The 13,497-nt window shown below is 39.9% G+C and overlaps 1 protein-coding gene across 3 annotated transcripts in view; it reads left to right on the top strand.

The window, feature by feature from the left end:
- KCNQ5 (potassium voltage-gated channel subfamily Q member 5) overlaps positions 1-13,497 on the top strand; it is a 499,459-nt gene that overhangs the window by 437,382 nt on the left and 48,580 nt on the right. For all 3 annotated transcript variants that reach the window (XM_077903397.1, XM_077903400.1, XM_077903399.1), the window contains one exon: positions 1,881-2,101. In XM_077903397.1, the coding sequence (XP_077759523.1) occupies positions 1,881-2,101 (221 nt within the window). The remainder of the gene's footprint in view (positions 1-1,880; positions 2,102-13,497) is intronic.

The raw sequence follows: 13,497 nt of genomic DNA, 5'->3' as shown, positions 1-13,497 counted from the left end.
TAAATTTAAATGATGGAACCGATGTGCTGAAATTGAAGGGAGGTGTGAAATTTTTACTATTTAAATAAAACAAAGCTTGAGAAGAGTAGACAATTTGGGCCCTATCCCTTTGAGGATTTGTTTAAATAATTTGAAGGTTTGGAATGACATGAAGAACCTAGCTTCAGCATAAAAAGATACAGTTTTCTATGTTATCGTTGCTGTTGTTTGATGTGATCTACCATTTAATCATGCATTTGTCAAGTATGGAGAAAACCTTTGACTGACGGGATTGTTTTAAAGAACTCTTGAACCCACCTGACCCCATTACAAAACTGCCCAGCCTGTTCTTTGCATGTGCCTTCAGCTAGTCATGCTGGACTTAGCTATGTCTGCATTTCAGAGGAGAGCTGTCAGTTGCATGGTCAACTTGTTTATTGTTACCAGGACTTTTTGATCACCATAGCTCATTATTTGATTTGTTTTCATGTAAACACATAAAATGTGGTGTCTTTTTAGAATATCTTTTGTTAAGTAACTAGGCATGGAAAAATAAATGTTACTGTTTCTTGTTAGCTACAAAACACATAACCACTAAACACATTTGCTGTTGGCATGCTGCAGCTGGGGACAGTGGACATTGCGGTAAGTGGAAAGAACAGGGGCTCCACTTGGTCTCAGATAATCCGTGTCCATGAGAACACTGCTTCCATCAAGCCCCACACAGGCTACAGCATGACTGCAGGTCTCAGTATCTCAGAGGAGCTGCTCCAAGTTACTGCCCTCAGACCCTTCACCCTTTATTTCTTCAGACCTTGACCTTGAAGAGTCCTGGGCCTCTCATTAGCTACCAGTGTCATTTTCTGATGAAACAAGAACACAAACAAAATGAAGACACAACAGTTCTTGCAGTTCACTTGATTCCCACAAAAATCCCTTAGTGATGTTGCTATTTTCATCTGTGTATTAGAGATGAGGACTCCAAACCCCAACTTTCTTTGATTCCAACCTGCCCTTCCCACCACATCACACCACATCTTTTGATTAGGAAAGCATGGAGATGCACTTTGGGTTTTGTTGTTGTTGTTAATGTTTCCTTTATCAACCCACAGCATTTCAGTCCTCACTGGCATCTGAGAACTGAATGTCTGAACAAATATAATTTACCAGTAGCTGCCACAGCAAATCAATAACCTGTTTAATAGCAGGAAATTGTGTTAGTGAACATAACATCTCATTCCGTTAATCAGTCATCACATTCATTATATGTTGGAGCTGTTCTACATTGTGTGGTTTTTGTCTCACAAGAATGAATGCAAGCATAAAAGAAATGGGTGTTAAATGTTGTATGTTTAATATTATGTATGCACTACTACCAACTGCTATGAGATTGCATGAATTTATGGATATCATAATCTTGCCTGGAATATGAAATGCATGCAGAATGGAGATATATGTGTATATGTAACTGTCATTCCTGTAGAAATGCTTAGAAAAGTACAAAGAGATATGCTCCCAAAGAAAAAATTACTTTTTTTAAGTCTCAAAAGTTTTAAATTGAGGTTAAAACTAAATTCTATTTATAAAGTAAACACTGAACCAGTTCTTGCTTATTTGCAGTGTAATTGTGTACAAACTACCATACCTGTTGTCGATCCTTTCTGTGCTGAATCCAGGGAGGGTGTGCCTACCTGTACAGTGAGACTGAGTTCAAATGAATGCAAACAGAGAGATTAAATAAAGCTCATATTTTCAATAAGTGAAGAATATATTGCTATGCTCCTACTCGCTGAAAACATTTTGTCTATTGAAATATAATAAACAGTTTCATCAAAGTATTTGCCCAAGTGGAGTGGAAGAAAGTGCTTGAAATGGAATAATCATGCCTCTGTTGTCCACAGTCAGAAGCTAAGTTTTAAGGAACGGGTACGCATGGCTAGCCCGAGGGGCCAGAGTATTAAGAGCAGACAAGCTTCAGTAGGTGACAGGAGGTCCCCAAGCACCGACATCACAGCCGAGGGCAGCCCCACCAAAGTGCAGAAGAGCTGGAGCTTCAATGACCGAACCCGCTTCCGGCCCTCGCTGCGCCTCAAAAGTTCTCAACCCAAACCAGTGATAGACGGTAAGCCCTGTTTTTCCATAACTATGTTTAATTGGATAGGCTATCGTGAACAAGATTATGAAGTAATTAATTCTCCATGGTACCACTTGAAGATAGAAGAAAACAACCCCAAGGAAAGAATTGTTTGTTTGTTTTATTGAAAATTTATTCATTGCCTTGGGCAAATGTACAGAACATAAGTTTGCTTTTGGGAGCAACTTTGGCAGCTAAATCTACATTTCAAAAAAATCAAACAAAATGTTGTTGCTTCTTCAGTCTTATCTACAACACAGTATTATTTCTCAGATAAAGTCCGTATCAAGATCAACGTGACTGTCCTTCTTATGTGTAGGTTATGTCTGACCAGCAAAGGTCCATGGCCCAAAGATGACCAGGTGCTCTGTGAATGTCTTGAGACACACTAAGAAGGGTAACAATACCTTTCTGGACAACAATGAAGGTGCTATTCCCTTTTCTACTTTGCTCTATTCACCAGTAAATCTGAGACCACTACTTATCTTCCTTAGAGGGCTTCCTGTTGAAAGTTCTTATCTAATGATAAGTAGAATTCAAGTTATTCTCCCAAGAGAAGCTAACCTATTTATCATACAATGTGTCGGAAGTTTACTTGCCAACACATTTTATTGAGTGCCATGTAATTTTCATGTTTATAAAACAGTTCTTTTTCATTTAAGATTAGCTTGGTTTTCCTTTTAAGTATGCCCCCCTGGGATCTTTTATACTGGGCAAAGAACCAAAGTCAAATAGCATCTTCCATTAATGCATAAAAACTGCAAAGGGGATCAGTCCTTCTGTTCTCATTCCCTAGTATAACCTGTATTTTCCCAGGCTCTGAAAGCCTGAGGGATAAAATTAACAACCAGGGGTCATAATCTCAGTGATCTCAGGCTCCCTGCAGTGAAATCCCTGGAACCTCAGCCCACGGGTTCCTTCCAGCTCATTCAGAGATCCCCAGGGATATTACTCCCACTCTCGAGCTACATGAGCCCCCTCTTTACACCTCTTCATTCTCCACAACTTCATGGGTGCCTTGCTCTCCAAGTAGATGCCTAGCTGCTGACCCAATGCAGCCCCTCCTGGTGGAGCTTGCAGCTCCAATCTTGGCTGCAGGACATGCTGATCCTGCCAGGCTTCCCTCCACCTGTCACTCTGCTAAGGTAGGAAATGCCCTCTCCACCAGCACTGGACACTCCCCCATCAAGCCTCTTAGTGTCCTGAGTCACTGGAGGCACAGATTTCCAGTGTCCTTTGGTTTCCACACTCTCCTCCCTAGGAATTTGGCTGAAAGCCCATGAACAGCTGAGTCAAGAGTTACCCGTTACAGGGCTTTATGTTGCACTCAAAATAGACTTTCTGAATATAAATGGATGCATCATTTCTGGAAGGCAATTTGGCAACATATATCAAAAGCCTGTTCATATGTCTAAGCTTGGATACATCCTACCCACCAAATTCCATTTCTAGGATATAATCGGTATAATGAAATAATATCAAACATTAGAAATGATGCTATAAATCAAAAGTTATTGACATGGAAAGATGATCATAAAAAAAAGATTATTCCCTTTTGCTCTGTGTGTGTGTGTGTGTAAATTCATGTACTTACAGGAAAAAGTCTGGAAAGATTTACAATAATGTATGAACAATTACCTCAAGTAATAAGATCATAGTTATATTTTCTTTCTTCATCTTGTTCACTGTATTTCCTACTATTTCTAGAATGAACATGTAAAGCTTTTGCAAAAGAAAACAAATGATGATTTTCTATTAAAAAATTGGGCTGCCTTTTCACAATATCCTCTCTCCTTTCCTGACTCTAGGGGCCTTGGTCTAACACCTCTCCTTAGGCTGATTCCCACCCTTCTGCCAAGAGGTGGAAGGAGCACCTTGTCTTAGTTCCGGGGATCAGTTCTTGTTGAGTGTAGATGTGGATTGTCTGACAAAGTTTAACATACTGCAAATAGAGCTGTATTCGGCTCTAGGGTTGCCATAACAAAGTAGCACAACTGGGGTAGCTTAAACAACAGAAATCTATTTTCTCATGGTTCTGGAGGCTGGAAGTCCGAGAATCTCCTTGGCTTCTAGATGGCCACCTTCTCCCTGTGGCTTCACTTCATCTTCCCTCAATTCACATTTGTGCCCAGCTTTCTTCTTCTTATAAAGACACCAGTGATACTGCATGACAGCATACCCTAATGAGCTCATTTTAACTCAATTTTATCTTTAAAGACCCTATCTCCAAATAGAGTCACATTCTGAGGTACTAGGAGTGAGGGCTTCAACATCTGAATTTTGGAGGGACACAATTCAGCCCATAGCAGAACTCCTGCTCACCCGAATCATAGCATCCCTGGACAAGCCGGGGTGAGCCCATATCTCCAAACCCAACCTTGGATTCATACTGTGCTAGAAATGCATACATGACCCACAGTGGGTCCATACTCTTCCAAATGGGGGCTTCAAAAAATATTTGACTTTGTGCTATGAGGTCCTTATGGTTGGCTGAGCACATCTAAGTAAAAAAAGGATCTGGATTCTGAATATGGAAAATGAATTCTACTTGTATGTTTGGCCAGAGGGAAAGCATTTTTCAAAGACTCCTAGCGTCAGCACTATCCATCACAGTATTTCAGTTACTGCAAAGATGTCTCAGAGCTCAGACAGATACAAACAGAAGTCCTATTCTTTAACAAATAACAAATTGGAAAGGTCTCCTGCCATCCATTCTCTACATCATTTCATATAGGTATAGTTCTTTTTGGTTAAAAAGGAATTGCTTTTCCCAGTTGATGCCCATCTCAATTGGTTCTGAGTTCCCCAGATGACAGAGGGCCTGATTGCTGTTCTGTGGAAGTAGCTTTGTTGGCTGCCCACCTGCAGAAGATCATAACTCCTAACTCCTCATTTTATCCAATAGTTCAGAATCTTTCCCTCTGATTTAACTCAACCTTGGGACTTGGGGATATGGAAGATTCTTTTTATAGAAAAAAAACTAAAGTAGCTATCAAATAAATGTAGACTTCAATTATACATTTTTATTTATACTGCCTCTTTGATTTTAAGTATATCTAAAAACCACTTGCTACCCATAGAAAATAATATATAATACCACAGCCAACTCCCAATTATTCCAGATCTATTTCCTCATTCACTTCTGGGGCTCTTTTCTTCTACTTCTCTCTTTCCTATACATATTTTAGGCATTTCGTTGTTCATAAACAGCTCAGGAAGAGTGGATGAATAATAGAAAGAATAATGAGAAGTCCAATTGGCCTTTAAGTTAATAACTAAATTACATTTGAAATGGACTTGTAACTAAATGATACTATCATAAAAAAAAACAAAGGAAGTTTAGGGTTAATTCATAAGTTTTAATAATTCCTGCCAAATGTGATGCCCTTTACTACATATGGTATTGTTTTTATAATTTAATGACTCTTATAAAAGTTATTAAATATTGCATGTTGGGCTTTTTTGCTTTAGTTTTTTATGAAATTTACATAATTACACTTAAGAAGGGTATAATTGTCTTCCAATATTGCACACTCATGTATACCAGAGAAGTGGAAAGTAATAGGCAGATGATGAAGCCAGAAATTAACAAATGGCAAAAGGAAGAAAGTAAACTATAATGGACTGGTGTGGTATAGCCATAGCAAATTTCTTTTTTTTTCAAGATTTTATTTATTTATTCATGAGAGACAGAGGCAGAGACATAGACAGAGGGCGAAGCAGGATCCCACAAGAAGCCTGATGCAGAATTCAATCCCAGGACCCTGGGATCATGTCCTGAACCAAAGGCAGACGCTCAACCGCTGAGCCACCCAGGCGTCCCCATAGCAAATTTGTTTTGACCAATATGATATTTATAGTATTTATAGTTTATAAATCCAATAATAAGAAATAGAAATTTTCCATTGGCCAACCAATAGTATTTGAGCCTCTTTGTATAATTTTTAAAAGTAAGTAGGATATGACATTTTTAGATTCCACATATAACTGCAATCATGCAGTTTTTTCTTTCTGTGTCTGGCTTATTTCACTTAGCGTAATGTCCTCCAGGTTTATTCATTTTGTTGCAAATGGCAGGATGTCGTTCTTTTTTAAGGATGAATAATATTCCATTATATAATTATACCACAATTTCATTTCACTCCGTATATATATGTCAAGTCATCGTACTGTACACTTTAAATATATGCAATTTTTATTTATTTTATTATTTCTTTTAGATTTTATTTATTTATTTGGGAGAGAGAGCATGAACACAAGCAGGAGGAGGGGCAGAGGGAATAGGGAGAAGCAGGCTCCCTGCTTAGCAGGGAGCCTGATGCAGGGCCCAATTCCAAGACCTGGAATCCCAGGATCTTGGGATCATGACTGAGCCAAAGGAAGATGCCTGACTAACTGAGCCACCCTGCAATTTTTATTTTTAAAGTAAAATTTTTTAAAATTAGGTAAGTTAGAAATAATATTTTTATCTCAACATATAAGATAACACTAAAAGTAACATTTATTGGATCTTCTCTGTGGCAGACAATGTTCTCAATGCTTTAGTTCTCTTATTTCATTACATTTTTCCAGTACCCCTATGAAGTAAGTTCATTATTATCCCCATTTTATGGATGAGGAAACTGAGACTTAATGCTGAATAACTTGCCCAGAACTAACAGATATAAGTCAGGGCACCACAGTACACACCCAGGCAGCCTAATTTCACAGCCTTCTCTTTAGACGCACTCACAGAGGTGCCCCCAAATATCATATCAATCCCCCTTTAGGCCTCTTTCATTTCTTCATTTCTTCTTTTTCCCTGCCCCCCTGCCCCCCACGCACTTTCACCCTTCCATCTTCAGTTGGTTAGATCCCATTCTTGTAGAAAACATTTGCCTTTGTCACTGTCCCATCCTGACTCTCTCCTAATCCCCACTGCCAAACCTCTGAACTATAACATCTTCAAAGACTGCCAGAGGTGGAAGATTAGGCAAATTGAGGAAATGGCCTTTAGATGACCCTCTCTGTTTTGATCACGTATCTGGGAAGAGCCTCAGGATAATAACCATGCTGATGTGTGTCTGTTTACCCAGGGAGGGAGGCAAATGGTGAGGTCATCTGAGGCCAGTTTCAAGATGCAAAATTGAATGTCAGGAGATGGACAGCTATCAACAACAGAAAAGCAAATAGAGAGAATAGAAAGTGGCCGACTGCAAGGAATACCAAGCAGCCAACATCCACAAGAATGAAACTAATGTAGAGACAGGAGAAAGTCCAGATTTCTGGTGACAAGTCTGCAGTCAAGGAGAGCTATACTTGCTAGGACCTGCTGTACTTGGGAATGCCTTTCAGAATGGGACTGGGAGAATACAATAATCTTGCCAGAGAGGTGCCCCCACGTGCTTTGTATAAGCTGCATGTTTTAACATGTTTGACATTGCTTCTGCTTCAGGGGGACATATTGATTCTGCTGGACAATCCTCAGGGCTCATGCTAGCTGCTATGGGAGGCACATTCTCACCAGATGTTTTTGAGAAAGACTGGTACGACCCTGGGTACAGGAGATATATGGAGTTCATCTGAGCAGAGGCTGGATGGGCTGAAGATGTAGAATAATTTGCAATGGTGGCACGGGGGTGGAGGTGGGTGTGCCTTGTGGCCAATTCTTTGTTCCAGGCACTGCTGGTATCTCTTCTTTCCACTTCTCTTACACATTCCTGTTTTCCTCCAGCCAGTATACCAGTTAGGATGCATTTGGCTGCAGGACACAAAAGAAACAGATTCAGATACCTTCAACAGTAAGTTTATCTTACCGTCTAAAAAGAAATTCAGAGGTAGGACAACTCCTGGCAACAAACATCGGGATCCTGACTTGACTTCTCTATGCTTCTCTTGGATCTTCTTTTGACTCTGCCTATCTCTGTGCCTACCTCCTCCTCAATGGCAGCAGCTCCAGGCATCTTATGTAGACACAACACTTTGAGAGGCAGAGAAGGGACCATCTTATGTTGGTATCTCTTGTTACAGTGAGGAAAACTATCCATTCAAATCTTAGTTAGTGGAAGTAGGTCTTATGCCTGAAATGAACCTTGGTAAGGAGAATGAGCATTGGCAGTCAGTAGTCAGGATCCAGCACCTGGATCTGGGGCCAGACTCCTCTGAAGCCCTTGGACCAAGCAGGAGAAAGGGAGATTGTAACTGGATAGATTTGAGGATTTATGTTGGGAAACTGGCTATTGGGAAAGCAACCTCTAGCAGTAACTGACACAGCCAAGAAATCATCTCTACTTTGTAAGGGTGAAAAGGAACAATGCCCTTAAGATGTTTTCTCTCAAACATTCTGTCTACATGTCATTTCTGTTCTCACAAGTATCTATGCTTTTTAAACATACAAGCCAGATTTAGAAATCTTTTTTTTTTCTCCTTTATCACATAATTTCCATGAGGCTGTGAGCACAAACTGGCCTAACTCCTTAAATTTCAAAAGAAGCACAAAATGGGTAAAGGAAAATCTAGGGGAAAAATAAATGAATTCCCATTTAGATCACTTAAAGCCTCCCCACACACAATCAACCAGTACATTTCCTTCCTGTGGTTTTGACAGTATACTGAAGCAGTTGCCTTCCTCACCACCTCCTCAAGTGGCTTCCTTGGAGACTCCTCTTCCCTTTCAGGCTCATAATAACCAATGGGGTCTCACTTAAAGATAGCAAAAGAGTAGAAATGCAAAGCATGAGGTGATAGAAGCCTCAACTCCTCTTAAAGTGAGTAAGCCCATCGATCCCCTTCCTCTCTTCTTTAACTCCTATTTTCCAGGTCCCAGGCCCACAGTGTCCTAAAACCTGCTGGAGATTATCAGTATAAGATCAACAAGAGGGGTGCCTGAGTGGCTCAGGGTTCAGTGACTGCCTTTGGCTCAGGTTGTGAACCCAGGGTCTTGGGATGGAGACCTGCCTCAGGCTCTCTGCAGGGAACCTGCTTCTCCTTCTGCCTATGTCTCTGCCTTTCTCTGTGTGTCCCTCATGAATAAATAAATAAAATATTTTTAAAAATTGACAAAAATACTGGCAAAAAAGAAGCATTTTAGTACAGTGGTTTTGACAGTATACTGAGCTAACATAACAGACTTCTGCAACAATGGGATTTTTTTTTTCCAAGCAGTAGAAATCACAGGCTATCAAGCTTTTATATTTGACTAATTCATGCATATGAACCTTTCATCTTCTCCATATCCTCTTTTACACTTATTTTCCAATGGCATCTTCTTCCCTCATATTTTTCTCAGTCTCCCTAGTTGACATTTTCAGTATTTCCACAAAATGCCAACCATTGCACTGCACTTAACATTTTTCCTGATTTTCCATATTGATGGCCTAGCTTCAGCCAGACTTTGATTATAATTTTTCACAAAATATGATGTTTCCTGGCACTTTCTGAAATTACCTGATAATGACTTGCCTTGTGTTGACAGAAACAATTATTGTCAAAAGGGGATTCTATTAGGGCTTCCACTTAACCGGTTTGTTCACATCCCTGACATGGTATCCCTGACTGAGAAGCGTGCCCACTTCTGCAAGCTCTGTCTGTAACAAAACCTGAGGGGTTTCTTTCACAGTAGAACATAGTTCACTGTATACCCAACTTAATCGTTAGCATCCTTCTATGTAGAAGCCTACCGAGGGTATTCGGTAGGATTCTGAAACACACTTTCAGTCCTTCTTCACTAAGGAGTTGGTGAAGGGGTGCCTGGATGGCTTGGTGGTTGAGTATCTGACTTTGGCTCAGGTCATGATCCGGGGATCCTGGGATCGAGTCCCACATCAGAGTCCTGGCAGGGAGCCTGCTTCTCCCTCTGCCTATGTCTCTGCCTCTGTGTGTGTGTGTGTGTGTGTGTGTGTGTGTGTCTCGTGAATAAGTAAATAAAATCTTTTTAAAATTTTTAAAAAGAAGTTGGTGAAAACCGGTACCTGGAGAAATTTTCTCAATTCTGGCCCATAGGTTTTCTTTTTCCTTTAGTTGTCCTAGTTCGTTATCCATTCAGTCCATTATTCTTCATTCAAAGACACATCCTAGTCTTTTCTTGTGTGTCCTATATTGTTCCTGTTCCCCTAAGATCTGCTTATTTATTCCAATGCTTCTATTACTATGAGGGAGAGCAGTGGAGAGCGAGGGAGACTTCTCAATCTCTGGTTATAGACTCTCAGTGACTAAATCCAGGCATATCAGGATCCCTGGGTGGTGCAGCGGTTTAGCGCCTGCCTTTGGCCCAGGGCGCGATCCTGGAGACCCGGGATCGAATCCCACGTCGGGCTCCCGGTGCATGGAGCCTGCTTCTCCCTCTGCCTGTGTCTCTGCCTCTCTCTCTCTCTCTCTCTCTCTCTCTGTGACTATCATAAATAAATAATTTAAAAAATTTAAAAAATAAAAAATAATAATAAATCCAGGCATATCTCAGAGACATTACAGATTAGGTTCTAGACCACCCAACAAAGCAAATATCACAATAAAGAGAGTCAAAGGAAATTTTTCGTTTTCCAGTGCATATAAAAGTTACATTTACACTATACTGCAATCTATTAAGTGTTCAAAAGTATTATGTCTTTAAAAAACAGTATACATATCTCAATTAAAAATACTTTATTGCTAAAAAATGTGAACCATCATCTTATCTTTCAGTGAATTATAATCATTCTGGCAGAGGATCTTGCTCGATGTTGATGGCTGCTGACTGTTCAGGGTGATGGTTACTGACAGTGAAGGAGGGGGCTCTGGCAAATACTTAAATAAGACAGCAATGAAGTTTACTGCATCAATTGACTCTTCCTTTCACAAATTATTTTTCTGTAGCGTGAGATACTGTTTGATAGCATTTTACCCACAGCAAAACTTTTTTCAAAATTTCAGTCAAAAAAAATTTTCAGTCAATCCTCTCAAACTCTGCTGCTAGTTTTATTAACTATGTTTGTTTGTGCCATGTTCTAAATCCTTTGTTGTCATTTCCACAATCTTCACGGCATCTCCACCGTGAAGCATTTTAGTACATGTCAATCCTCTCAAACTCTGCTGCTAGTTTTATTCACTATGTTTGTTTGTGCCATGTTCTAAATCCTTTGTTGTCATTTCCACAATCTTCACGGCATCTCCACCAGGAGTAGATTCCTTCTCAAGAAACCACTCTCTTTGTTCATCCATAAGAAGCAGTTCCTCTTCTGTTCAAGTTTGAATAGCAATTGGATCACATCTTTAGGCTCCACTTCGAATTCTAGTTGTCTTGTTATTTCCACCACTCTTCCACTACTTCCTCCATGGAAGTCTTGAACCTTCAACTAGTAAAAAAAAAAAAAAATTCTGCAAAGGACAATAAAGCAAGTGTTCCTATATTTATCATATTTCTGGTAAGAGTTGCTTTTTCCAATACTTTTTGTGAGATGCCTGTTCCTAGTTTTTAATTACTGAAGAAATGGAACTGGAGTTCCCCCTGGCTTTCTGTTCTAATCCAAGTACTCTTTGTATTATAGAACAGAATTTCCATCCAGATTTCTCTAGGTTCTGCCCCAATGTTTGTTGTCACCCTCCCTATAATGGTTGGAAAATCATATTTAGTTCCTATTGGTGAGGAAAATATCTTCCTGCTTAAGTTATAAGCTATGAATGAATCCCAACTCCTTCCTTCCAGCAGATACTAAGCTGCCAAATGACCTATGAGTAAAACCTTAAATCATTTTTTTTTACTTCCACAGATCCAGGTCTTACAGAGAAACCCAGGGTTGTATACCAGAGCTCTGAATTTTGTTTCACCAACACATCAAAGTGCGCACATGTGTACATTGGTGCTTTAAAGTGAATTGGAATGCTGTATTAGTTATCTATTAATACATAACAATTTGCCCCCATACATGGCAGTTAAAAACAAGAGACACATAATCTCACAGTTTCCATGGTCAAGAATCCAGCAGCTTGGATGGATCATTCTGGCTCAGTCTCTCGTAGGGTTGCAGTCAAGCTTTTGCTGGCCACAAAAGTCATCTTAAAGCTCAACTGGGAAAGAATCTGTTTCCAGGCTCAGTTGAGCATTTGCTGGTAGACCTCCTTTCCTTGCCATATCAGCCATTATGTAGGCTGTCTAAATGTCCTTGTGACATGCATCTGGCTTTTCCCAAAGCTAGTAGTAATTCAACAGAGTCCATGCTCAAGAGAGGGAGAGAAAAAAATAAAATAAATAAATAAATGAATAAATAAATAAATAAATAAATAAATAAATAAATAAATAAAATTAAAATTAAAAAAAGAGGGAGAGAGTATCCAAGACAGAAGCTGCAATCTTTTATAACCTAACCTCAGAAGTGACATACCGTCACTTCTTCCATATACTAATGGTCATACAGACTAACCCTGGTACAGTGTGGAAGGGGACTACACCAGGGGAGGGAGAAGTCATTGGCAACTCTATTAGAGGTCAGCTCCCATAAATGTCTTTAAATTGGATATATCTTTCAAGTCGCAGAACCCACCACTCCCTCTTGTCTTTCTAGGAATTCCAACCACCAGCTCCCCATCTCTTTCAAATGTTTCCATTACCTTCCTGACTCCAAAGGTATTTGGGTTTGTGACCTCTAGACTAAACATTTCATGTCCAGTATCCTATGCATTATATTTCAAACACACACACACATACGCACAACCAATCACATCCTGATCCTCAACTTTGGTCACATTATAACTAGACTATTATATTCCATTCTTAGTGCAACCCTTCAAAAAGTAATATTAACAAAATATTGAGCATTCAATTAGTGGGACAAAAAAAAAAAAGAAAATGAGGGAGGAGGAAACCAGCTAGTCAGTAGCAAAACCACAGTGTTCTAATGTCTATTCCAGCACATTTTCTTTTAGAATGTTCAGTGCATCATCAGCTGCTTCAAGAGGCTAAAGAGATGTTCTTGGTCACTTCAAAGGGCAGAACCAGAACTAAGTGTGCAATACCAATTTTTACTTCAGTATCATGACAGGCTAGCAATTAGAGACTTCACACCAAAAGAAGGGGGTCCATCACTAAAAACCTTCAAAGCAAACTTGGATGATCAAAATTCAGGGATTTCTAGGCTCTTCAGGAGATGGAGCCAGACAACCACAAAGAAACATTCTTCCAAATCTAGGTTTCTATAGCCCTTCCTTATCCATTACCTTCTATCCTCCCGGGCAATTCCAAACTGAAAAGTGGAAGACAGGGGTGGGGAGAGTGGAGTAGATTGGTTGAGGCACACCAGGGACTCATTTTCTGCCCTTACCCTGGTCTCATCTTTCAGTGATTCGAAGCTCTTCCCACTGTTTCTTCCCTCTCACCAGTCCCACTCCCTAACTTCCCTTCTCACTGTCAGCTGCAAACTCTTAATATCCTGAAA

The sequence above is a fragment of the Canis aureus genome, chromosome 7, assembly GCF_053574225.1.
Source record: "Canis aureus isolate CA01 chromosome 7, VMU_Caureus_v.1.0, whole genome shotgun sequence".
NCBI classification, from domain to species: Eukaryota; Metazoa; Chordata; class Mammalia; order Carnivora; family Canidae; genus Canis; species Canis aureus.
This window is presented reverse-complemented; position numbering and strand designations above follow the sequence as displayed.